Genomic DNA, 26,935 nt, shown 5'->3' with positions numbered 1-26,935 from the left:
CTTGGGGCAAGAAGCCAGGATGAATATTATGGTCCTGCACATGGTCCTGGAAGGTTTTCTGGTTTTGGGTTAGTGTCTTGCTCACTGGCTCTGCAATTACCAGAAGGGATTCTTTTCTGCTTGCTTGTCCCCTTGTTTGGAGAATTGTTGAGGGTTTTGTTCTTTTTCAAGTGATTTTAAGTGTTTTAGGACACTAGGGAGCTTTTGATATATGGTTGGGACATGAAGATGATTCTTTGGTACATTCTTTCTGACTTCCTGCCTGTTGAGCAGCCTTGTCTCCAAAGCTGGGGAGATGAAGCACAGAGTGATCAGTTATAAAATGAGGAAACTTGCTCCAAAGCATGTAGTCAAAATCATCACCTTCATCACCGTGTACCCAAATACATATCCAGTGAGAGGAGCAGGGAACAGCACCGATGTTTCTTATTTTTTCCTTTAGCAAAGTCTTTCCCTGAACTTTTGTCTATATCCAAGCAGAACAAGGAGCCTAGACTGTGGCTCACTTGTGGATGAGGCTGGATTAGTTACTATTGAGCAAATTATACTTTCATACTGAGTGATTTTAAAAATCAGCCAACCCTCACACCCCCAAAAAAGGTGAATGGATGCCAAATTCCACCTCCCTCTCATCTATCATCAGCAACATTATTCACTAGTATCTACGCAGACGGACCTGTGCAATCAGACTCAGTTTTGAATGTGTCACAGAAAGCATGCCTGGGGCAGGATCTTTATCACCGCTGACAATGCGCAAGAGGAAGAAACAAGCTAGATTCTCAGATGAAACTGCAGGGTTGGCTGTTAGAAATAGGATCTTTTTCTTTGCAAACAACACACATGATCTGATGCCTGTGAGATATCATCAGCCTAAACCTCAGAACATCATTTTTACTAATTACTTCAAGGAAAAAGAAAGAATTAACTATTGCTTCCTTGTGACATACTTCAGACAGCAAGGACAGCACCATTCAGAAATCAGACAGCAGAGGACTGAAGCCGTTAACTTTTTTTTTTATTGAAACTCATCTTTCAAGTCACACACTAAAAGCAAAAAAAATGCAAACACTCAGGTATAAGATAGCAGAGCAATACTGTGGCAATTGCAGCATGTTGTATATTCTGGAGCACACACTATTAATCATTATCATAAGCAGACAGGTTGAGAGCTGCATTGTAGTTCATTTGGGATCTTCAGCCTTTTGCTGATCCCCTTCCCTTAGGTCTTCATTAGATATTGCTGGTTAACATAACATATTTCAGAGTTAGGCTATGTCAGCAAAAAGGTTTTTGCTTGTTCTGCTGCCTCCCCGTTCCACTTACTAAATGCCCGATGCTCCCCTCAGCTGCAGAGTTAAAGATATAAAACAGATGAGAATCCAAGTCCTGCTAGGATAAAGTAAGCCTGATGAAAGATTCAGGCCAATGCCTGTGCTTTCACATTAGCCAGATGTCAGAGGCCAGTGATGGGAACTTCTGTGTTGCCTGGTGCCAAGTTTATTAAAGGAGCACTGCGGCCCGGTCATCGGTACTGGCTCAGGTCTGCTAGTGCAGAACGAGGCACCAGCTCCAGCGGTTCGCCATCTCTCTTTAGAGGCTCCTACAAGTGGGTTGGATTGTGATAAGCGTGATACTGCTACGAAGCAAGGGCTTCTCAATGAGGCTGAGTATCTGACACAAGGGGTAAGAGGCACCAACAGCAACACAGATGTCTTCTCTTCCCTGTGACTGGAGCTTAGATTGCTACATAGGGAGGTGGAGATTCCTTGGAAGGCAACTCTACAGCTTCCTCGTATGATGGCAGCACCACCTAGAAAGAGAAGACCATTAGACCTGCTCTGGGGATCATGAGAAGGGTTTCACATGGATTTGATCTTAGGCAAGTTTCTCTTCGCAATTCAAAGCAGGGGAAGAGAACTGCCTGGGTTGTAAATGGTGGAGGACAGAAATCCAGAAGAGTTAGAGGCAGGCAGCACTTCATAACCACTTTACTGCTAGTCCCACTCTCTTCTCCCAAAGCGCTGCTGCAACGAATGGACCAAGGCTCTTTAACATCCAGACTTTAAGCCTTGTTGCCTAAGCACAGAGGCTAAGCTCTGTAGGAAGTCATTCCTGAGAGCCATCATGCATGCACAGCAGGGGCACACACTGCTGGCAAGACAATGCTGATCATATTTGCCAAATTTCAACAAGACAAATGCCTCCACTTAGCATTCCATATTCTTCCTCTTTACTTCTCATCTGTCTTTACTGTATCTCTTATTTCTGGACAGTCTTCAAAACCCTTGCATTGTCTCAGAGCAGCTGGATGCTACTATTAAAGAGATCATCAGTAGTCTAGGTAAGGACATTGATATTCATGGCTTAGCAAACCGTTAAGATGAAGGGCAATGCACCAAGCCTCTCAGACACTGATCCAGCAAAAGGTGAAGACAAACTTAATTTTAAGCATGGGTAGCACTATTAGGCACAGAAACCAAAGTTCAATTGAAATTAAAAGCACATCTCTGGATCAGAGGATAAGAGTGATATACCCTCATTAATCTGCTTTGCCTGAAGTCCAAGTTTCAGGTTTCTTGACGATTCCATTTCCTTTGAAAGGTTTCATACAGGAGAAAAGTTAGAGAAATATAATTGGAACCTGACTATTAGAGTCTGTTGATGCAAATTTGAAGGGTTGAATTATCCCTCAGACTGCCAAAGAGACAAGAGTAAGGACCATCATGCATCTCCCTAGTCCAAAACATGCCTTTTCATGTTGGAAAACTAGAGTCTTTACTCACCTTCTTAGCTGTCTGTGTGTCAACTTTCGCCTCCCCTTTCTTGCTGGCTTTAATGTACTTAAAGCAACTCAGGACACATTTGAACATATAGGCCTGAAAAAGAAAGCGAAGTCTGCCATTGCATTGCAAATCAACAAGAGCATTTCCCCTTTTGCCATCAGCCTGCCGCTGTTCTACTGTCACACCAAAGGTCGAAGCCTTACAGAAATCTGGGTACCACATGTCACAGCCTCAGACCAGCCTGGACCCTTCACTAGAAAGGTGAAAACTCCACCTGTCCGGAGCAGTGCAGTGGTGTGAGGATTCAATAGGATTATTAATAACATTAAATACAAAGCACATGCTTAAGACCTCTGAGAGCTCAATGTCATCAGGAAGGAAAGGGAAGCATGTTTTACTTTCATGTTATTTTTCTGAGTAGGCCACAAAGTCCAGGTGTCTCAGAAAAACACCTGGGGCATAATACCCACCTCCCAGAGATACCAAGGCCTGCTGGTCAACAAGGACTGACCTGAAAGGTCAGCTCATTCAAGAAAGTTTTATATTTTCATTAGTTACACTAAAGAAAAAGAAAAAAAAAATCAACCCTTCCTTGCACCTCAGAGTTACAAGACGACACAGAGAGCTTTTTTGAGAAAAATGGATCGATTGACAGATTGTGGCACAAGAAAATAAGCAAGGTCTGTGAAACATACCATATTAAATAAATATTTTCCCTACTGTGTGCAGTGAGGCGAAGTCGTGTGCCCCTTATTTTTGTTGGCGTAAGACTGCACTTTAAAAATCGTTGGCATTTTCAAAAAAACACAGGGAGTTATATGCCCCAAGAACAAGCCATCTAGCTTAGGACTTCCTAGAACAATGAGGACCGTTTGTCTTGACACAAAGCCAAGACAAAGCAAGGACAAGGAATGAGGTATTTTTGTTGAAGGAATCCATCCGTCTCACATAAACTTCCAAAGACAAGGAAGTAAATCCAAACTTGGACAACCTTTATGGAATACTGTAAAAGCCTTCCCCTTCCAAAAGCCTCTTCACACAGAGAGCAAACATGCAAGACACTGAAACCATCATTTAAACTGAACCAAAAACTGCTGATCTTCTGAAGAAGCCCTGGTAAATAAAGAATAAAAAAGATAAAGTAAAAACCCTCCTCCCCCTTCTTAAACAACTTTGATTCCAGAACAGTTTGCTTCAATGCCAATCCAGCACCTACACTGAAATCAGTGAAGGAGTTGACTTGAATTAAGACTTTTGCAAGCAATAGCAGGTTCAACCCGAATATGTTAGTACCCATAGCTTATACAAAGGAAACCAATGACGTTGGGATCATCCCAACACTAGGTGACTCAAAACGGCCAGAGTTGCAGCATAGGATACCTTTCTCCACACTGAATCAAAGGGGAAAAAATTCACTGGCATCCATAATGTCTATCGTATGTTGGCAGGAAGTCTGTCCTAGAGATAGGGAACAAGCATTTGTGACAACTACTTCAGAAACACAGAAACCTGTTCTGCCTTCATTTCCCAGAGATGTTTTATTCCTCTGGGTTCCTACATTCTTATCCACCATGGCAGTGGAGGGGATGTTCATTTATTTATGATACTAAGGTGAGAAAGATTACTGTGGATAGGTACATTGGTGAGGGAGACCTCTCTAACGGCGCTATGTAAGCATCGCGTAAGTAAGACTCCCTTGGCCTTTTGAACACTTTCCATCTCCAAGGTGTGTAGACTCGAACAACTAAAAACATCACCACTGGGGCTACAGAAGTGAGACTAAAGACAACGACTGCACTGGTAAGGAAGCATGGAGTTGCATGGAGAGTCCTCCACTGAGAGAAGACAGGGAGAAGAGTCATTCAGTCCACTGAGCATTGTTGAAGAAATATTTCCTGCTCAGAGGGTAAGCAAGTCCTTGCAGGTCCCACAGGAGGTCATGGGTGGGGGCATGTAGGAAAGAAGGTGCCTGGACTTCTCCATCTGACAGACCACCTTCTAGCCAGCTGAATTACACTGCAGAGTGGGATGCATATAACTATTTGGGGGCAGAAGCTGCAAGCTGGAAGGCAAACAGATGGCACCAGATATACAGAAACAACATATCAATGGAAGGGCAATACAAGCTTGTGATGGGCCATTAAGCAAGGCAATTTATGGAAAAAGATCCTGGGCTAGTCCAACGTATTTAGATGCCAACCCTGGTGGGAGGAGATGGTGAATTGAAACTGATGGGCCCTAAATGGTCCAAATGGCCTCTTAAGCTCTAAAATGTTTCATGTTGCCATGTTCCTCATCAAAACTTAATCAATTGGAACCAGGTCTCTCAAAAATGGCTTTGTTACACATGGAAAAGGAGCGAAGGGATTGTCACTGAGTTGAAAGGAAGGAGTTCTTGGTGACTTGTTGGCGGGGGGGGGGGGGAAGAGGGGGGAGGAGGGGAGTTATGAGGACTTTAGCAGACCAAGGAATACTTGTGCCTGTCCGCTTGACTTTTTAGATTATCCTGCCTTCATCCAGTTTCCCCACAAACTCCAAAACAAACAGCCACAGTAAGTTAAATAGTCTTGTAGCTTATCCTGTGTGAAATTCCAGCTAAGTCCTGTTTGCTAGGTCAGTGAGATTCCTGCTGAAGCCCCAGAGTGCTGTGCCAGTTGGGTTTGAGGGTTATCTCCAGAGCTTATTGCCTGCAGTTTAAGCAAATATTAAAAGATATGCTGAAGTAATGTCTGCGGTGCAATCAAATAAGACATTATGCTCCACACTGGCTTGTCTGGCCACTTGGGAAGGGTCTGAATAAAAAAATGCTTTCCAGCTAGTAGCATTTTTCACTGTGACAGAGTCTACTCAAGTACTTGGAGAGGTCTAGTTTTCCTAGCTGGTCTGAAACCCCTCAGTGAAAACCCTGTTCTCCAAACCATTGAAGCAGGAAGAATAGAAGCCCTTTCACAGTGGAGTTTCCTAAGAGGTAAGCAGGATTTAACAGCTCACAGGTTTTAATTAAGTTTCAGGATATCAGTGTGCATAACTCCGTTCACATCAGTGCAGGTACAGCAATTTACCCAAGTGGAAGATCTAACCTGCTGCTTAATGATCTAATTTGTTTTGGCATACAATAGCAGAATACTTTCCTGCATTTGTTTCCAAACTTCTTATCCTTCTAGAAGTGAATGAGTAGGAATAGGCTATGAATATGAGAGAGGGTTTGCTTTCATATCTCACACCTGCAGAAACATATAAACAGTGACTTGAATATCAAACCTGCCTCAGACACTGCCTTGAGACATAGCTGCTATTAAGCACAAGGGAAGACCAGCAAGGCTTTCCAAGGCCCTGGCAGATTAGAGAGAGAAGAACCAATTCCTCCTATCCCCCAGGTAGGTATGCTGTATTTCAACCTTCACGACTCACCAGACCCTGCAGGCATTTACCTTGAGCAGGAGGACAGCAATGAATGCAATGGTGAAGGTGATCATTATTTTGGCATATTCCTCTGTTGGCAACTTCTCAACGGTTGGCAAGAAGCCCTGTGAAAAGAGGAGAGGGTCTTAGTCATAAACACTTATTCCCTCTGCCAGTGTGACACAGAGCTACGGATATCACAGCAAATTTCTTAGCCCGGCTCTCCGGAAGGTGGGAGGGGCTGCCTTTCTTTTTCCTTCTCAGAAAAGGCAGATCTCCAGCTGCTCAGGGGTATTTTTACTGTTTACACTTCTTTGGGAAAGATTTTCAGAAGAATATTCAAATGAGAATTGAAGAAGTATGACTATTTAATAAAGATGAAACACTGATGTGTTTTCTATGTACGCAGAGAGGCTATATCCAAATCACTCTGCTCTGCAATTTGCATCCTTAAGATTCTTACAAGAGAAACAGGGTGTACTTTTAAGGAACACTTGCATAAGCAAACTATCAGTCAAGAAAACTGTGTTGTTGAGAACATACGGCAAAATCCTCTTCTGTCACCAAACAGAGCAGTTCTGGATATACTGTGGAGAAAGCTTGCTTTGTCATTAACAGCACGACACAAATCACGTAGGCTTGCTCGCTACCTACCCTATTGTCTGAAGACTTGAGGCTGAGGTAGCTTGGGACCTCCATGTACGAACTACAGAGGGTGAGGATGCTCAGACAGAAGTCCAGCAGCTGCAGAGCCAAGAAAGGGATCTTGGAGTGTCCCTGCTGCACAGGTGAGAAGAGCAGAGAACAAAGTTTTGCTTATGGTTACAAGATTGTACCACATCTATGGAGTTTTCCTGTTTACAAAGTGACTGTGTTTTATTCTCATTTACAGCCTAATGTATTTAATTCACTTATGCTAGCCAAAACATCAAGCAAACCATCTTATTTGGCTGATTTATACCAGCTCCTCCAAAGGACTCTCTGGCAGTGCAGTGGTATTTATAGTTTATCTCCAACCCTTCCCAGCATTGGCAAACCCAGAACAACCTCCCCAAAGACCTGAGAAGCAACACAAAATCAACAGGAAGATTCCAAGTTGTGGGAAACTAACTTATATCACAGCTGTCACTACTTCTCCTTGGGTACCCTCTAATCCACCAAGGATTGTATCCAGTCTCCAGCAATAAACAGCGTAGGAACTACATAGCCATGAAGAATTGTGACCCCAAATAATAACCCTTAATTCCTAGTTATGCATCAATCTCCATCTCATACTGTCCTCCCTCAGAGACCACGACGCCATCAGTAAGCTGTTACCTACCGTGTGGCTAAGGGATGACACAGAAATGATTGCTGGGACTTGTATGTAGGAGCTGAACATTGTTAGGAGGCTGAGGAGAAAGTCAACGACTTGTAGAGCAAGGAACGGGATCAGGAGACGTTCCCTTTTCTGAGAAAGAGGAAAAACAGTGCCAGTCATTTCTATTCCAAGCAAGATAATGTGAGCAGGTATCAGTACTTGAAAGGACATGTATTAGGGCACTTCAAGAACAAATCTTTTCATGAAATTCCGTACCTAACTCCATGTACTGCAGTGACAATTGCTTCAGAAAGTGCAGGGCATCAAAATTCATGTTCTTTTCCCCTCCCATGCAGTTTCCCTAAATGACATTGACACTTGATCACAGAAGAACTGTCATTCAGCTACCCCAAAAGTTCTGCTGTGGGTGAATCTGGGTTCCCAGACCAACACATGGTCATTTCTTCTCCTGAAATGGCAATCTAATCCCCACTGTATTAGGAGAGTTATGGTTTATCTCCAGAATCTGACCTGGCAAAAAGCAAGGAAAAGAGGCAGTGCAATAACATTTCCAATTCAGAACACTTAAATGCCTTAACACAAAAAATAGTTTTGACTGAAATGTCACCCAGATTTGGTAATTCTGGCAGTTAGCAGCTTTGCAAATGACCTAACAAGCCTGAGATTTCAAAACAGCTAGTTTTTCTCTTTTCAAAAGAACAGAGATGTTTATCTGCCCTCATGATCATACTTCAGCATTTTCAGCACACGTTCTGGTGCCCTCCTCCACTACCTCCTAGCTCAGAGAGGCCCCAGCAAGCAGCTCAACGTTACTTGTGGAGAACATACCTTCACCACACCAAGGAGGAGGTTGAAGCTGATGACAAACAGCATGATGATCAACAGGAAACTGGTGATGACATCAGCTAAAAGTAATAGAAATAATTACCACATTACTGAAAGTTAGAGCCTAGTATCTTAATCCAGGCACACCTCTAGGGGAGATTTAAAGTGTGGTATTCTGATGCAGAAAGAACTGTATAGGGGGGAGTGGGAAAGCCATGCAGCTGGAGGGTGGGAAATTGCTCTCTTTTCCCTTTTTACTGACACTTTTTTATCTCTCTTCGAAGTTTGTTTCTTTAGGAACACCTCACTAGGCTGCCCAAGCTGTCAGCTCAGGCAGGTGGGAGCCAAAAACCTTATTGCCCGGATGAAAATTCTAAATATCCTGAGCTACAGCATGAAGATAAAATGAAATAGAAGAAAGGAAGAGTGATTTTTAGGTAATGGTTAATAAGTCTGAATTGGAAATTATTTTGGAGACTCAGAAGCAGATAAGCTAACCAACAGTAAGAGCTGGGGAGAGATCTGCGAGATTCTCAGTCAGCATGTGCAAGTTTTAACCACCTACCACTAGTATGGACCAGAGTTTCGGGGTGAAACATCTCATCTCCAGTCTCTGTAGATGTAGGATGTGACTTATTAAAAATAAACCTATGTGTGAGGAGAACAGCACGAGACACTTAGGCTGCTAGATAATCTTTGTCAACTGTTTTGGATCCAGGAAGATGATTTCTTCTTTGTGTGCAGCTGCCTACTGACCAATTCTCAGGAAGCAATTTTCTCTCTTCATGTCGCAGCCTGCCCTGACAAGGTCCCCTGAAGCCTTCTTTGCACTGCACGGTATACACACTTGGGCTTTATAGTGGTCTAGCTAGTGTGAGGTTTTTCATAAAGTTATTTTGCTTCTTGTGGGGAGGAAGCAGATCTCTCCAAAGGCAGAAGACTGCTAGGTTCTTCATCCGCCTCCACATAATATACAGTCTTTCACAGTGCCTCCTCCAACTCACTCTCACCCTTTCATTCTTAGTACTTTATTTGGGTTTAAATAGCAGCAGCTTGCTTGGGGTCTCTGATTTCCAACTGCCAGAATAAAGAGTTTAAGTTCAGTAGAAAAGATTTACTGGTTTTATCTTAACTTCTTTAAAGCAACTGATTTTTCCCAGAACTACAAAATTCTTTTAACCTCAGGAAGATCCGATTATCGGTTAGCATCCTCCCCCTCCCTCCCCACCCCTATTATTCCTTTATTAAATAAATCCAGTGCCTAACTATATTTTTTCCATTACCCCTTTCAGCTCTTCCACTTGCTTTCATAAAGAAATCTAGAAATGTTGCTTTAGCAAGCCTGTTGGATTCATAAAAGATTCCAGCTGCATTGAAAGCCTTCACTGCTCCCCCTTACCCCTTCTCCTCCACTTCTCCCATGAAGATGCCACTCCATCTTCCCCAGCTTTGCCTTTTTGCCTAACCTAGGTACCACATAATACCCTTGGGCAGGGGGAGAAGGGGGTTGTTGCACAGTTAAAGCACACACCAGCGCGTCCTTAATTCCCTCGCTAGCTTTGCTGTCATTAGAGAAAATAATCGACAGAGGTGTTCAGGCAGAGAAACCTGTCCCCCTTACTCAAGCAGGTAACACCAATACTGCCGTTCACAAGAACAAACGGGTTGAGCAAGAGCAGTCCCACGTATGCCTTAATTCGGCCAGTTACGCTATTTGAGGGAGCAAATACAGTTGTCCCAGGCCTAAGGAAGAGCTGTAGTGGAGAAGGGCAGACCGACACCCCGGGCTGCCTACGGCATATGGCAGGACATCAGTGCCCATTAGATGCAGCAGCTGCAACATATGCAAACTGTCAAGTGCTATATCCAGTTTCCGCTAAGCAACGCGGGTATGGACAAACGCCAGCAAAAGAAAGGACTCAGAAACATGACCGAAAACAATAAGGAGAAGTATAGATACTGAGAAGCTCTGGAGCCTTTCCAGGGTCGTAAAGGACCTGCCTGCCTGACGGCCGGGCTGAGCCGCAGTGGGCAGCGAGGGCAGGCGGAAGCAGCAAGGTGGGGAATTTTGCACCACTCCTTGCTGTGCACATCTTTACTCTGTTAGCAGAGCATGCATCCCCTCTCATTTAAGTCATCCATAAATGAGACAGAGGTATGTATTTTAACTTCACTTCCTTTCTTGTCAAAACTTAGCAATGCACTCGAGTCCCCTCTAAAAATGATGTTTGTTGATGAGGAACCTTTGTTCTAAAGGTGAGCACTGAAGAGTGCTTCCTTCCCTGGGTCTGAGCAACATCTTCCCTTCTGGGACACGAGGCAGGGGGGGACCTCTGAGGAGGCTGCAGCCCCCAGAGAAGCAGAAATAGCACAGCTCAAACCAGAGAAGCAGCAGTACTGCACAAACTGCTGCGCATGGAAGTGTCAGACAGGAAAGGTCCAAGGGAGTGATAAAAAGTGCCCAGCAAACACTTAATCTGTATCAGGAAAAAGAGTTTTTATAGCACAAAACCAGGAAATGCCTTTTGCTTATAGTTCGATAAAAAACAAATTCAGGATTTGTCTACCCCAAAGTAATAAAAACTGAAATACAGAAAAGGAGGAAGAAATTGTGGGAAACTGTGCAGAAAGAGAAAACCAAAGTCCACAAGCTCCAAATCAGAAAAGAGAGGAAAAAGAGAAAAGATGCTATGGCAGAAGAGACTGCTCAAGACCAAAGAGTCTTGAACCATGAGGTTAGCATGAGGACAGCATAAACCTGAAATGGGCAGGAAAAAAAAAAAAAAAAAAAACAAAGCTTGAAGACAGACTCAGCCTTTGTAGAGACAGCCATAAAAGGAGACCCCATCCAAACAGTCCCAATCTCATTAAGAACAAAACTCTATCAAGTCATTTCACCTGCTTCTACTCCCAGAACCAAGAATCAGAGGATTGCCCCAGAGAGGATTTATCTCTTCAGCACTGTGTTTTCTCAGATTTAAGACAGCTATGTTTTTTCTGCCTCTTTCCGACCGGTGTCATGTATCCGATCTCTCAGCAGGCTCGCTAATTAATTGGGCAACTGGCCGTTGCTTCTGCAGGCTAATTGCCCACAGAGCCCAGGTGAATTTCCCAAACAGAACCTAGATCAAAAATCAGAAAAACAAACAAAAAGTCCCCAAACCTACAGACAAAGGGATAGAAAGCAAAGGCAAAACAAGGAGAGAGAAAAAAAAAGTAACCTTCTACACACTGCCTGCATCCTATTTGTTCACAGCACAAATATTTGCCCTTTCTTCTGGTAGCGGATATCTCTGTCCCAGGGAGGTTTTAGCACCAACAGGTTTGATGTTATTTTAACAAAATGACTTCCCCCTTCTTAAGAACACATCCCTTTCCCCCACTTTTTTTTTTTTTTTAATTATATGGGCTAAAGTAATGACCCCCTTAGAGAGTGGTAGCTGCTGGCTCTCACCCCTGGCTGTGCAAACCCCCTTTGAGATGGGAATAGCAGTGCATGTTACAAAGAGACTGATTGCCACCCAAAATACCTTGCAAGGGCTGGCAAAGCAAAGTGGCAAGAGATCTTCCCAAACCAGTAGCAGAATATCAGGGTCCTTGGCGTGTGAGACACTTATAACCACAGCAGACAAAGCCCTAGAGAGGGGATTAGCGTGACTAACAGGCTCTTTCCATGCCCAGCATCTGTGGTTCAAAGATGTGAGAGAGTAACTCTCTGGTGTTGTTCTCTTTGGTATTTCCCTTCATGCCTAGTTGGCCTTTGTGGAATGAACATTTGTCTCTTTCGTGCTAAAACATCCTCAGAAAAGTATCAAGTTTAGGACTCCTGTACCAGACTTGAGCACCTGTATAATCTCTGACAGGGGTATCACTTGACAGCTTTCCCCTCTGCTCCTTCTACATCTGGTGCCTATCTCAGGAATACGCTGTCCTCTTCTACCACACATTAAAAAGTAGTAGAGTATTCAGAGAAAAAGAAGGCTCATCCTTGCAGAAGGTGTGCTGGCTCTTTGATGGTTGTTACTGCAAGACAAGAGGCAACCATCACAAGCTGTAGTCAGTGAAATTCCAAATAGATAGGAGGAAAAAAGAAAAATCTTAGGGCGAGTGATGCATCCCTGAACAGGCTGCAGAGAGGTTGTGGAATCTCCATTCTTGGAGATCTGCAAATCTGAATTGGACAAAGTCCTGAGAAAAGTGATCTGACTTTGAGGTCAGCCCCGCTTTGAGCAGGAGGTTGGACTGGAGAGCCTGAATTTTGCTCCAATTTTATGGTTACGCAATCAGGCAGGAAAGAAACGTCTCTCCTCACAGAGCCTGCTTTGCTCACATATTCCTATAATATCTGACCTACAGGAATACTTCAATTCCACAGCAACCTCCATGCTGGCAGCGGTACTTTATTGCTGGCAGAGAACATGGAGAGCTTGCACAGTCTGAGGTGCATCTTCTTCCAAAAGCTTATAGAAATAAATAACAACAGCAAACCCATAGGCTTTTTCTCCCTCAAACTCTTACAGACTAGCTGAGTCTTCCAGTGATCCCTGGGAATTTCATGAGCAGGAATATATGTACGCTATGAAGTTAGTGTCATTTTCCTTGGAAATGGTGGTATAAACAGCATCAGGGCATACAGCAGAGCCTCTGCAAAGCTACACTGGACTTAAAACAGGGAGGGGAGAATTTGTGTATTGTGCCAAATGTATATTTTTGATTAACTTCACATTTGGGTTTGTGTCCTGAACATAGCCTGAAGGGACTTTGAATGATTCCTAATATTTCCCCAAATGCAGAAGAACTTTTCTATTTTATGGCCCAATAAACTGGCTTGGGAAATACAAAGAGGGCTCATAAAACCGTGGTTTTATGGTCACATTCACTGATTGTCAGGGATGGATGTTTCTGATTTGGTGTTGCTCATAAGCTGCAGAGAATTGTTTCTGGACAGTTACTTTCAAAAGATGGGCAGGACTGGCAAAAATGAGAAGCCTCATAGTCCCTTTAGGCTTTTCTGCTTTTGATCAGAGAAAGAGGGAGTATTTTCTGCCTGGAATATGTCATGTGCTGTACACACAGGTGTTCAGGCATAACCTTGGTATTTCTATTGACTGACCAGACAGAAATTGAAACAGTGCACTTTGTCCACAATGAAAGTTTTAATACGGTCATTGAAGAAAAATATAAGCGATTAACCCTCACATCTGCAAACAGACGTGAACTGAAGACATACTAAAGATTTGACCCATGGCGAGCAATGGGGTATAACATTTTGAAGGCAAAAAAGCAATGACATAAGCAACTCAGATGTTTTCAGGAACGAAGCACTGCCAAGGAAACTTTTGCTAGGAAGGTTTCTCCGTTCCAAGATGAGGTTTCTAATAACCTGGAAATGAGGGAAGCTGCATGGGAAATGCACATCCAGATTTCTGCTGAATGTTAGATAGAGGGAGAACTTGAATCTGATTCTTCCAAATTCCAACTGAATGTCCCAAATCACTACACAGCAGAGTTTTTCTCCTGCTCCCTCCACCTGGCCAAATTAATCTTGTGTTATTTCTTAATCGTGCAACAACATTTAGACCTACTTTGGACTAACCAACATCCTGGCATTGACCCCACTAGGGGTGGGAAAATGATCTTCCCAAGGACAGAGTAAAACCTGGGTCTTTGGCATCCTATGTAGATGCCCTAAAGCTTGAGGGATGGGCAACTTTGGCCTTTTAGGAAGTCTTTTCCCCAATTCCCTAACATTTTTAGCAGGTCTTATATTAACAACTTGGTTAACTTTAGCTGAAATCAAATCTCAGAGGAGTGCTCTTGGCCCTGCATTGACCGTGATCTCTTGTGAGCCAAGAGATCAAGGAGCGTCAGGCTGTTAGGGGAAGAGCATCCCTCCCCTAAGGGCAGCTGCTCCGGTCACCCATCCCATTGCCCTGGCAATGGCAAAACCAAACCCAGTTCTCTTTCCTATCTCTGACCATTCCCATGGAAGTTAAGGCCCAGCCTAGCCCCTCTTATTCAGGTAGCAAAACATGCTGATGGGAAATCTTGAGAGAGCTCAAGATCCTTAGAATGAACTTGTGCATGTATTTTTTCCTACAGTATCATTTACTGGTGAAATAAAAAGCATCTTCCCATAAACTTTGCCTTGTTTGTATTCTTGGGCCATAACTACCACATTTGCATTATATATTCTGAGTGACACACTTTAGTCTGGCAAGAGCTACAAATAGAACAACAGATGCTGAGGGCATCTACAGAACCTCTCCCCAAATTGTTCTCCAGCTCTTCCATCTGGATTTTGGAGTCAAAATGAACTTTTTATATAGCTTAGCTATATTGCTTCCCTGCTAGTTTTTGGAAATGGAAAGGTTTCACTGTGTTTATTCCAACTATAATCAGAAAACACTAGCAGTCTCCTGAGCAGTCTTTTGAAATGCTTAGGAAGACAAGCCAAGTGGAAGTGCTGGGGATTTCATTATAAAATATTCTTTTTTGTGTAGGAGGGAGTAAGAGGGGGGGAGGGGGAAGACCTGTCATTTTGATTGTGTGGGAAGGGGGGTTGTTAAGAACCAGGGCCAATTTTGCTCAGAATGGTTCTATTCTTAAAGAAAACCCTCCAGATTTGCAAAATGCTCATTTTGCTTACAAAAAACATAAAAGGGTATTTTATGAAAACTAGCTGAAAGTTCTATCTCAATGCTTTGGGTTTTTTTCTTCAAAAAATATTTAAATACTTGAAAAAAGTGAGAGTATTGAATATTTTTTCTGAAATTGAAAAAAGACATGAAAAAGCAATTGTCATTTTTACATAGCTGTGTCTGTGATAAAGTATTATGATCTGAAAATATCATGTTCCGTTTTCAGCAGCTCAGACCACTCTGTTCATCAGAATACAGATGTGGATTTTACCATGGGTGGGGGAGGGATACTTCCAGCTGTGCCCATGTCCAAGCCAGGTGTATCAAACAAAGCAAATGGGTGGGGGACAAGGGAAAGGAGGGAGACTTTAAGGTCACACTTGCATCACATTCTTCAGTTTTTATCTATAAAATTAAAAATAGATTTTTATTTCACAAAAGTGGAAGGCAAGATTCTGTGACCTGTACTGTGACAATACCATGAAGGAAAGCAGGGCTTTGGAGCCAGTTTGGTGTATTGCACATGGACCTAAGAAGGCCCTGGGAAAACTCTGCAGCCAGCATTTTCCAAAGCAGTCACCAGGCGAGTCTGTACTAGGTGTTGAACTGGGCCAGAGCTACAAAGGGGCCTGCATAGACCATGGCTCACTGGAAGCGCCTCCAAACCCACCCAGCTTGGACCACTTCTGAAATAGCACCCCAGATGAAAGATATGAACCATAACAGCAAACCCTTGCTCAGTGGCCTCTTAGCAGAACTCACCCAGATTTCCATCTCTCACTCACCATTGATGCTTAATCCCTTTTGAAATAGTCCTAATGAATCACAGTGGTGCCTCCTAAAACCCAGCTGGGCTCATTTGAAAAATGTGAACCCAGCTGTTAGAAATAACTTCACCCAGACAGCAAATACCTCTGTTTTAGTGCTTTTCGCTATGTCTGACTGCTACCCTGGGGACAGTGAGTCTGGGATGTGCAAGAGCCTGCTGTTCTTGGCTTCTTTTTCTCCCATGCAGTGGGGTCCCTCTGCACATGCTAGGAGCAGTAAGGAAGGACACACTGGACAAGCAGGGAACAGGTAAGTCCTTGCTGCTCTAGGCTGTATTTCTCTTTGGGGACTCCTTGCAGTCACAAGCCTTCTCCACAGAGAGAGACAATGCAGGGTGTGGGAGTCCAGTTTCCAGCTTTCTGAGCACAGCAGAGAAAGGTTATCTTAACTTGTGGCTTCACACTGAAGAGTGACTAAGAAAATGAAAAAGTACCCTGCATTGGTTGTTTTCAGTTTCATGCAAAACTAGCCTGCTAAGTGATATTTGGGGTTTGGGAGTTTTATTTTCTTTTAAATGGCTGCCCACAGGAGAAACCTGCCAGGCCTCTGAAAGCTAAGCTTGATCCTTCCTAAGCAGGAATCCAGTCGATAGTAATGACTGTGATGCATGCTACGGTGGGATACGAAACTGCCTAGCAGCTTTTTCCAGACTACCTGGTGCTCTGCAAAAAGCACCAAGAGATGGGCATGGCTGGGGACGGAGCTCAAAGGGATGAGGGGGGAGCAGAGGTGGGCTGCTGCAGCTCTCTGAAGTGCCCTCAGCTGTGAGGTAGGAGACCCCTGCAAGGTGTGGTGGCTGGTGTGAAGTGTAAAGGGCATGGCTCTATGGCAGAGAGGGCAATGAGTTGGTGGCAACATCAGATAACCCACCCACCCACGGGATGCAGTGCAGATCTGTGACTTTGCACCACTCCATGACTCAGAGTTCACTGTCCAGACTAGGTCTATGAAGGCGCTGGTTAGACAGCTCAGTATTTTCCTGCAAAATACCTAACATGAGAAGAGGGTCAACAGTGTGTGTAAGTCTTAAATGATCTACACATGGGGAAAAGAAAGAGAAGGGGAAAACAAGATTGTCAGGTTGTTGCAAAGAATGTTGCAGAGAGAATGGGAAGGCTGGAGGAGCAGTTGAGCACTGGAGAGTTCAGGCCGAGGGCCTGATCCACACAGCTCTGAAATAAAGAAATACAGCTCCACTGGGCCATACATCAGTTTCCAAGAAACAAACGCAGCCATAGAGTTATTTCTGTAATGACTTAAACTAAAATATAAATTTCTAGAGCTGAAACTTTTTCCTCCAGGTCTGATCTACAGACCTGTCTACTCTGAATACGTTTCTAGTTTTCTATGAAGGAAAAAGGAAGGGCGAAGAGTGCAGGACTGTGGGCTCCCTTTCAATCCCATGGGTCTCTGCTGCTTTCCAGCATCCCAGTGGCCTACCAATTCTGTAGTAATCCTTGTCCAGGTCTTTGCAGTGGCCTTTCCCGCTAGCCACCTTCAGGGAGTACTCGATCAGGAGCAAAACACTCATAACCTAGGAGAATAAAAGCAAAAGACACAACTCAGTGGGCTGCAGGCCAACTTCCTATCAACAAATTTGTTTCCAGAGAGCTTGCAATGATCGTAGTCCCAAATGCATGATGGTTCTCCAAGTAAGACAGAGTCATTAAAGGTTTAAAACCTATCCTTTACATGGAAACACTGAGGCAAAAGTTATTTATTAATGGTATGGGTTTAGCTGTTTCTTTTGCTGCCAGCTCCTGAAGGAAGATGGAGGAATTGCAAAGTTAATGAGTTTTGTTTCAACTTTTTGTATACAAAAACTTCTGGTTTTACATTTTGGGATTATGTTTTGCCTCAGAATTCAGCTAAATGTAACAATAATATTTTTAAAGGGTAAAAAGTAACAAAAAAAAGAAAGATCACTCTCTGCAAATCGAGCTACACTACTTTGTTGACAAATTTTCCTTGTTGTATTTGTTTGAGAAAAATCTCCAAACGTGTTAGAGAGAGGTCCACTGGTGCACATGGGGCACTGGGCACACTGGGCCTGCAGAAGACCTCCTTAAGGCTGGAGGCCTCACAACGTGCCACTTCAGACCACAGCTCCAGGGAACTTCCATGCAAGTAAAAGCAGGAAACGAGTAGCCACAATGCCAGATAGCCCTGCCACATCCCCCCCTTCCTGGCAATTCCACCCTGCATGTGCCGAGGAGATCAAGTGTGTTGCAGGTCGGGACACGGGAAGTCCAAAGCTGGAATGGAGCATCAGTCACTGCCTGCCTGGAGTCATCAGAGCAAGTACAGCCCCTCAAGACCAAAGGACTATGCAGATGCCACATGTTGCTCCTTCATCACCTTACTGCTGCTTTCAGCACTATATGTGAGAAGGAACATTTCTAAGTCCACCCTGCTGCCCATCGTGTTCATTGCTTCCTTCCTCATTCTCCTTTCTCTGCTGTCCTTCCTCATGGCTGGTGTATCTTTCCTTTCTTCTGCATTTTTAGACTGTAGCAAGCTGGAGCACAGTATGGTCTGCCAGATCTATACACACAACTGCACTTTCCAAAAGCAGCATAGACTGTGCTATTTTATTTTAAAAATGGGCTAGAAGGAACTCAACAGCATGAGGAATTGGGGAGGAAGACTGCTGCTACATTCCTTGAGGAAGCAGGAAATGTGGGCTTGTCACCCCACAGCTGCATCTCTTACTTTCTAGATAAGCGCTCTTATCGCTCTGCTACTGTGCAAAGAGCTGCCTGCTTCTCTAAGCTTTAGCTTCCTCCAGGAGGTGGGGAGGAGCAGAGGAACACCTCTTGCCTCAGTGCTAAGAAGTTTGAGTCTCCAGGGCTACAGCTTCAGAGCAGAAAGCAGGAATCAAACCAGGAAAAATGTAGGGACTGTAACGCCTTTGCATTTTTCCTGAGAGATACGGGAACCGAGTTTGTAGGACAGGAAATCCTGGGATGTGCAGAAAGTGTAGAAACCTGTACAAACATGAACTTCCATCTTCACCCCACCAACACCAGGTCCAGGACTGGGAGCACCTACTCTGCAAACTACCAGGGGCAGGAGGCATCAACGAAAGCGTGATCAACAAAATTAATTTGTCATGAAGAGATGAATAAGAGAAGCCGCTTTGCCTGGACTGTACAGCCTGTGTCTGGGAGTTATCTGAACCTCACACTGATGCAGCAAGCAGGTTTGTGTCTGCCACCAAGACCAGCACGAGCTCTGGTACTGTCTGCATAAACCAACTTTTTCACAATATCGATAGCAGCCTTCTGTTTCAACAGCTGCTTGAAGAAGTGACGCAGGCAAGGAGGAACCGGAACTGTTGTGGTCGGTGTTCGTGTTTGCAAACTTTGTGTACAGCAAACAGCACAACAGCAGCAAGCACAAGGGAGATGAGACAAACGTAACTATTAACTAAGCAGTAGAAATGATGAATTTTGTCTTTTGCCCAGCAGTGGTTGCAGGTGCTACACAAGATCTAAGACAGAGTTCAGGGTGGTGTAAGGTATAGTCAGAAATGCTCCCTGCCCTGGGGTTGATGTTGGGAGGGGAGGGGGAAAAAACAAAAACAAAAAAAAACCCAAAAAAACCAGGCAGGGGAAGAAAGGATTATCACTGCTACTTCAGAAACAGGGAACCGAGGCTGGGAGAGTAGTGGTCATGATGGTCTGTAACAGAGACAGGAACTGAACTCGAAGTCTTCCACTGTGTCTGTGTCAAGTGGGGAAGACCTAGGAGCAATCTTCAAAGTCCAGCTCATCAACTTTCTGTGCCACAGGCTGCAAGTGCAGTTTCTGGAAGAGCTGGAGCACATCCCCAGCCTCCCTGGGAGCCCTGTACCGGAGCACGTTTCTAGAGCTAGCGTGCCAACAAGCAGAGCTCTTGCTGCAGTGGGGACTGTGCCCCTGTGTCCCAGCTAAAGCATTAGCCTTCTCTCTGAAATGCAATTAGAACAAGAGTTTGAGGTAGAAGAAAGAACAACTGTCACGTTTTCTCCTGGCTGGTCCAATGTTGGACTGTTGAAGAGCTACATGAGGCACTCTGTATGTCTCCCCTCCTGTGTAAATGAGGTCTACAGTTTGTGAGGCAGGCAGGAAAAGAAGAAATACCTAGGTCTCGTTACATGGGGACACAAGAAAGTTAACGTGAGTTCAGTTTAATGACTGGATCACTGCAGTGATCTGAAGTTTCTTTACACTTGATGGTCTCCTCAGGGGTGTACAGGACCTCTCAACTAACTGCACAGGGAGATCACACGTGGACTTCATCTGCTCTAACTTGCTGGAGAGGTTTCATGTGCACGTTCCTGAAGAGATTTCCCTTCCCTTATTGTTAGTCTTGGTCAAACCCCTCATATCTCAGCATGGGACATACAGGGAGAAATGGTTTTTTCAGGTTGCTATTAAATGAGAGCTTGAGTGAAACAGATGATCTAATCTCTAAACAATCAGTTTCATTCCTGAACAAGTGAGTGGAAGGAGGGCATCAAGTCCCAAACGCTCCCATCCCCAGGTAGATTTAGAGCCAGAGCAGATTCAGGGTCAGAACTTCAGTATGAAGAACAGTTTCTGATGCCTATCGAATAGGCGAATAGAAGAGCAAAAGAGGTCCTGCCTTCCTTGCACTCTCCCTGGCAACTGTTGAAACAAACCACTCAACCTTACAAACTGCAGTCACACGAAATAAGTGCATATCAGATGGAGAACCCAAGCCCAAGTTGGAAGATTAAGGAGATGACTTTTTAAGTGATAGGCACTTTAAACCTTCCCTTTAAAAGGGTTTTTGTGTAGAAAGAATGAGATACTGAGCTGCAATGAGATCAAATAGACAATGTTCTCTGGGCTTCACCTCAGCCTTCCCGTACAAGAGCACCAGGAGACCTCTCCCTCTCCTGACTCTGGATGTGACTCCCTGCTGCCCAGCATGGGACAGTCGTTCACTCCTGCAGAGCACAGACATGCAAAATGATCAAACGACCACAGCTGGCTGCTCGCCTCAAGCTGAGAAGAAAGTGGAGGAAGACTGGTATGGTGTCTGCATGGCACCCCTCGCCTTATAAGGCCGGATATTCTCACTTGAGATTTACCCTTCAGCTCTAGAAGAAACCAAAAGGTTCCCATTTCAGACAGACTGGAGTGCTGTGAGAAGCATCCAGTTCCCCCTCTAAGTGCTGTGTCATTAAATGAGAGAGACGAGCTTAAAATAGCAAATTCTACCTCCTGGCACTCAGTTCACAGCTATCTTGGCATGAAGCAATCTCTCAGTCCTGACCCTTCCTATTTTGCCTCCTACACCAACTGTCTTATCTGTTGTGTATTTAGTCGCTTTCTCTCATTTTCTTAAGGTATTGAGGACACATCTCACCTTGTTGCTGCCTCCTTTTAAAAGGAGTGCTTCAAACTTGATGGTTAAAATCAGACCTACTGCTGCGGGGATACAAGATCTGTAGCACCAGGAAATGAAGTGATTTAGCCACCGTAGCTGTGTGGGACTGAGGCAGAGCCAGAGTCGTTAACCCAAGGCAGCTAAATTCAGCAAGAAAGGGGGTGTCCTTCAAGGCAGAAACTTAATAGCATGACGCATACGGCCTCAGTTCCCTGGGGAATAATCTGGCTGCAGCTGCAGTTGGGTTAAACTGCTGATAGAGGTTGAGTCATGTGTCTTTTTTCTGAAGTCAGTGCAGGTTGACTAGTCTCCGATTAATTTATTTTTATGTGCGTGGCCTTGGTGTGACGTCTGCTCCTCTTTTTTCACACCCAGCATTTCCGGAGAGAAGAGCTTGAGGCCATAATGGACTGGGGTCAGTGGGGACAGAGACATGCTGGTCCGACAGTGCAGTGGAGTGCTGCAAAAGTTTTTAACTGTGGTGTGTGCAGGCAGGTGACACCCAGCAGTTTGAAGGCAAATAGCAATATATATAAATGCCACACTTTCAGTGCTTCTTTTCTTACTCTAATTTATAAGTGGCTATTGAGGCAGGATGGGGTGAAGTGAGAACAGAGTATTTTTATCTTCCATTTGGCTTCCTCGCAGAACTTTTCATCTTTCCTTCTTGCTGCCTCCTTTTGTCCTCTGTCGTCCGGAGCTCTCTCTGGGAGGACAAGGAAGCAGCACAGGGTTTGCTGAACATCTTGGCTCAGGCACATCCTTGTGCAAGTGCAATGAATCGCAGCTCCATCCTGACACGAATCGTGTCCACAGCTGAGGACGGGACCTGAGGAATGTCCCGCAGAGATAAGACTCTGCTCCTTGAGTTAGAGAGTTACTGAAGCACAGAGGGGACAGTGGAGGGTTTCCAGAAGGGGAGGCAATGGGTGGAGACTGTTAGTGGTTGTTTCTCTGAAGGATTTTGTGGCGCTCATCTCACGCCACGAGAGCAGCTCCCCACAGCTGGGCTGCCAACTGGGCAAAGGGACTCGGCCACCATGGGAAAAGTTCAGCCGTGACAGAGGATAGTCCAAGCTACAAGGATGTTACCTTCCAAGACCTCCTTTGGCTCTAATCAAGGACTAGTAGCAAGTGAATCGCAACTTTTCTGCCCGTGCTGTATGCAAAGAAGCAACTCACAGGCCTTGTTCTTGAAGATAATGCTAAATAACCTGAGCTCTCTTCATGCCTGGGAGGAGACGACAAACAAAAGGACAAACTCCTCCATGCTTTCTTTAAAAGTTGTCTGTGAGTGTCTCTGCCAAGCCTCACAACACCCGGTCAGGCCTTGCTAATCACAGGACTCAGTGTCTCCCTTGTTCCCCTCCCTCTCCTTCCCATCTGCTTGGGCATGCCCAAGATTTATTTCAATGGTCTATGGAGAGATCAGCAACAAGACAAATCTAATTTATAGGAGGACAAAACATTGCTACAAAGCCTGAGAGCTTGTGTTTGATGGCATTACTATCACCTAGCATCACTATGATTCATCACTAGGACCCCCAGCAATAATTTATACTGATACAAACCAACAGTATTGATGTAGCAAATCATCCAAGCTGCTGCCAAGTTATAAATTCTTTTCCCTTTCCTCCCCTCTTCCCTGCTGTAGCAACATGATCAAAAGGGTAGAGAAGAGGTACGGAAAAAAAGTTTGCTATCCTTTTGTTTTATCTCTTAAAGCAGGGAGACAAGAAAATACTCTTCAAAATCAAACTGCTTTCCCTGGGGTTTTGTATAAAAGACACCCACTGTGATGATATGGTAGGTACAGACAGACTGGGACCCCCAGGAAATTGCAGAGTTACAGGCTCCAGTACTGCAGTGATGGTCACTGTCAGCAGCAGGATGGAAGGGCATATTTGGAGCAGGGCAGGGGAAAGAAAGAAAGGGATGTTCTAGAACAGAAATGTCACAGCATTCATTGTAAGGCTTTTTTATTTTTTAATAATTACAGCAAAAATACTAATGGAAACATAATGACCTCAGTGTGGATTTGCTGGAGATTAGGAGCTGATCACATCTGCTCGTGCAGCCTGCTGTGGGTTGTTCCGGCTTAGGTGAGGGCTCAGACTACCCCTGCCTGTTCTCTATATCCTTTACTGGGCCAGACCAGGGCTTCAGGAGCATCTCTGGCCCCTTAATCTAAACCCAAGCAACATATTAATTCTTAAGACTCCACTATGCCACGTGCCTTGCACACCATACTTGTGCATGTTTTGTGGTAGTCTCTGGCTCTTCTGGCTTTGCAAAGTTGCACCACAAATTGCCAGAGACTGACCCCAAACCTTCCTGACCACTAGCCACATCCAGCAGGACGTGGTGATGACTGGTTGAACTATGCAAACAAAGCAAGAACTACCATTTAGAAACATGAGTCTTCTTCCAATCCAGGCAGTCCTGGCACTGGGGATGACTACCAATACAGGCTGAGGGAGGGCAGAGCAAGGACCCAGCTGTGGCCCTATGGTATCTACTCTGAAAGCAGGTTAAAGCTTGGAGAGCCAAAGCACTTTTGAATCACATTGCTAGTGATCAGTCTGGCTGCAGGTGGGATCAAAACTGTGCCCCTGAGGAGCAGAAAGGGTAAAAAAAGCTGGTGACCCTGGTCACAGCATGAAAGTTTGGTCCTCCTTAAAATATCAGGCACACACTATCAGTGATGGGCAACTCTTTTAAAACTGGGCTTAGAGTCACATTTAGCTGTGCAGCATGGACTCACCCTACGTTAAAGAATATCAGTGGTCGTTCCAACACTAGACCCCTGATTGCCCACACTGCTTAATACTTGTCTTGCTCCCTGGCTCTAGTTTTAATGACTCCAACTATCTTTCTTCAAGTCCAGTCTGCTCTAGGGGGGCCTGACCCCAAGCAAGGCAGCATCCTTGATTTCAGAGCCAAGGGTCAGTCTTTTGCCCTCTTTTATTTAGCAACAAGGAGGATCTAAGTGTTTTTGCACACATTCCTATTCTTTTGTTTTTACAGAATAATCAATAAACTGCAACGAAATATATTACCCATAACTTCTGGTTTGAACCATGTCTCCACTGCTAAGAGTCAGGAAAGAGGTAACACTTACAGCAATATAAAAGACCTGTTACGGAACAGTCTCTGTCCATAGAAAGCCCTGTTATACAGGATTTTTCAACTTGGAAAAGAAATTATTGAAGAGGAAATATAAGCAGAATAGAGCTTGAGATTATTAAACATGATAGCTAGTAAACATGATAATTTACATGTAACCTCAAATGTAAGAAGTCTCTGTGCTGCCTGCCTGAAGGTGGGAGGATGTGTAGGGCAAAGATCACTGGCTGTGTGTCCTGCTTCTAATATCATCTTGAAGTGACCACTGCAGACCGCTGTTGGAGATGGGTTAGGAGGATGCTGGGCTTTTGGGCTGGCTCAGTACATCTGTGTACTTATGACTTCTACTTTTGCCATCTTGCAAAGAAAAGCAGTTTCTCTTGCCCATCCTGAGCAGACCTCTGCAACTCTTCTGCAAATGCTTTCCTGGGAGTGGAAGGCTCACTCCAAGCTCTCTACCTTTGTTTTGTTTAAGATTCATCTGATACCTTCGACAGACCTACAGAACTTTTTTCAAAGATATTTAAATAACACATCTTTCGTATGATGTCACTTAAATACCAGAGCGAATTTTTCTCATTAGCAACTAGCACCTAGAGGTTGTGTCTCATTCCCTTCCATCACACAGTGGTGTAAATCAGGAGTGCCTACTGCTAGTGGCATCAGAGTGAAACCATTATGAGAAAAAATTGCCTCAATCCAAAGTATTTGCTGACTTCCGAGAGAGACGAAGGAGGCTTCTTTTCGATTCGCCCTCCTAGTTAAGAAAAAATAACTTTCTCTCTCTGTTTCTGTTTCTCCACTGATAACAGACAGCTCATGTCCCATGGGGTGCTTGCAGATCTCTGAAGAAAATGTTTTGTAGTTACCAAGTTCCCTGTTGTGCATTTCCCACCTTTGTGTAGATCTTTAATTTTGCTAGTTCTTCCTTAGATCTTGGCTGTATTTCCTACAAGGTCCCTTTTTAAACAGTTCATGGAGATCCCTCCATGATGGGCATATATTTAATTGATTGTCAGAAACTGCTAGCGCAGGGCTGCAAGCTCTCAGTTTTCATATGTTTCAACTTCTGTTTCTTGGGGTTATGAGATTGCACAAGAAATTCATCAATTTCTTTTTCTTTAAAACAGCGAGAATATAACCTTTGATCTCGCAGCGAGAAGCTGAGAAGCCTGCCCAGGGTGTAATCTAGATGCTCAAAAAGCAGAAGGAAAAAGAGGCGATAAAATCGTGTGATTCTTTCAACCAATCTCATGATGTTTTTGAGGTCTCAACATTGTTCAAATTTGGCTTTGGAAATGCTACTACAGCATGTAGCTTTCAAGTAACGCCAGGGGAAAGGTGTTTGCAGCCATGTTACGTGGAGATGTGCAGGATCTTCCCATCCCCATGTCTGGCCTTCCTTCGCGTGGCACAGCTGCCATGGATGCAGTGCCCAGCATGGACCTGCAAGTCACAGCTGCCCCCTCCCTACACTTCTCCTGTCCGAGGAGCGGTAAAGAGTCCCCATTACCTGCCACCAGCTCTTAAGCTCCCAACCCTTGACTGTGCACAGCGGGTGCTACAGAAGAGGTTATTTTAAGTGCCTCTGCTGTGCAAGAAGCCACATCCTCGCTATGACTTAAAGCCACCTGAAAGCACCTCTGTGCAACCAGATGTGAGGGGAAGAAATGTCACTCCATGCTCCGTGTCCTCCACTCGCTGCCATCCGCAGAGCCTCTGAGAGCAGTTATGCCAGCTGCCTGGCAGCTGTGTAAAGCCACGTATCAAAACGGAAACCGAAACAGTGCATATAGTGTCGAACTGGCTGTAGAGAGGTTAACATGGCAGCTTTGCCCACCCAACCTTTACCTTCCTGGGAACCAAATCCCTCCATCCAGAGTCTCATAATTTCAGCACTCCCACAGTTTCTGTTGCCAATATGCTGCCCAGTTTCTAACCAACGGGCTGAACGCCTGGCCAAGCCACGCACCCCTGCACTGGTAAGAGCTCCTGCATCAGGCTGCAGGGGAAAAACAGGAAGCAGAGTGAACTTCCATGAGCTCCAAATAGTAGAGCCAGGGAAAAAATAGTTAAAAAGCCTCCTAGGACAATAAATTTCTTCCTCCCCCCCATCCCTCTTAATCATTGGTATTTCTCTGTTGTGAACATGGAAAAGTCCACAGTAAGGAAACCTTTTGATCTGCAATGATAACACCTTCTGCAAAGCTTGCACCTCTGCCTCTCTTTTCTTTTCTCCCTCTCCCTATCCCCCTTTCTGCTCTGCAACTTACCATGTGGAAGATTCCTAGAGCGACTGTTGCCGTCTTGATGTTGAAGCAGCAACATTTTGGGGGCTCGGTGGTCGTTTGCACAGTCATTTTTTGACTCCTGTGCACAGCTATGAGTTAATGCAGTTGACTTTGCAGGAACCGCCCTACTGAAAAGCGAACCGAGCAGTGCAGTTCAACTTCCTTCCTGGTCTACAAATGTGTTAAGTCATCTACAAAGTCACATGAGGTCTTTGATTTCTCAATATTAAAGAAAGCAAAATTGTGTTGCTTTTCTAAAAGATCTTTAACTGCTTGCACTTCTCAGATAGCAAATGTAAGCACAAATGCTGCTTCATG

At 44.5% G+C, this 26,935-nt stretch overlaps 1 protein-coding gene across 1 annotated transcript; it reads right to left on the bottom strand.

Annotated features, from left to right (window-relative positions):
* Positions 1 to 994: 994 nt before the first annotated feature.
* LAPTM5 (lysosomal protein transmembrane 5) lies at positions 995 to 26,774 on the bottom strand. The gene is made up of 8 exons (XM_026096633.2): positions 26,600 to 26,774; positions 17,241 to 17,334; positions 8,335 to 8,411; positions 7,507 to 7,635; positions 6,840 to 6,965; positions 6,215 to 6,310; positions 2,784 to 2,876; positions 995 to 1,810 (listed from the first exon to the last, which is right to left on the bottom strand). The coding sequence occupies exons 1-8, from the start codon at positions 26,684 to 26,686 to the stop codon at positions 1,736 to 1,738; spliced, it is 777 nt and encodes a 258-aa protein (XP_025952418.1). The 5' UTR covers positions 26,687 to 26,774; the 3' UTR covers positions 995 to 1,735.
* Between the last annotated feature and the right edge of the window lie 161 nt (positions 26,775 to 26,935).

The sequence above is a fragment of the Dromaius novaehollandiae genome, chromosome 23, assembly GCF_036370855.1.
Source record: "Dromaius novaehollandiae isolate bDroNov1 chromosome 23, bDroNov1.hap1, whole genome shotgun sequence".
Classification (NCBI taxonomy): domain Eukaryota; kingdom Metazoa; phylum Chordata; class Aves; order Casuariiformes; family Dromaiidae; genus Dromaius; species Dromaius novaehollandiae.
This window is presented reverse-complemented; position numbering and strand designations above follow the sequence as displayed.

Bases quoted from the DNA above. Each gene is read 5' to 3' on its own strand.
- LAPTM5 (XM_026096633.2), bottom strand. From the start codon at position 26,686: ATGACTGTGCAAACGACCACCGAGCCCCCAAAATGTTGCTGCTTCAAC. The intron at 17,335-26,599 runs GTAAGTTGCAGA...TTATTCTCCTAG, and splicing joins CTCTAGGAATCTTCCACATG to GTTATGAGTGTTTTGCTCCT. The intron at 1,811-2,783 runs GTGAGTAAAGAC...TTCTCTTTCTAG, and splicing joins ACACACAGACAGCTAAGAAG to GTGGTGCTGCCATCATACGA.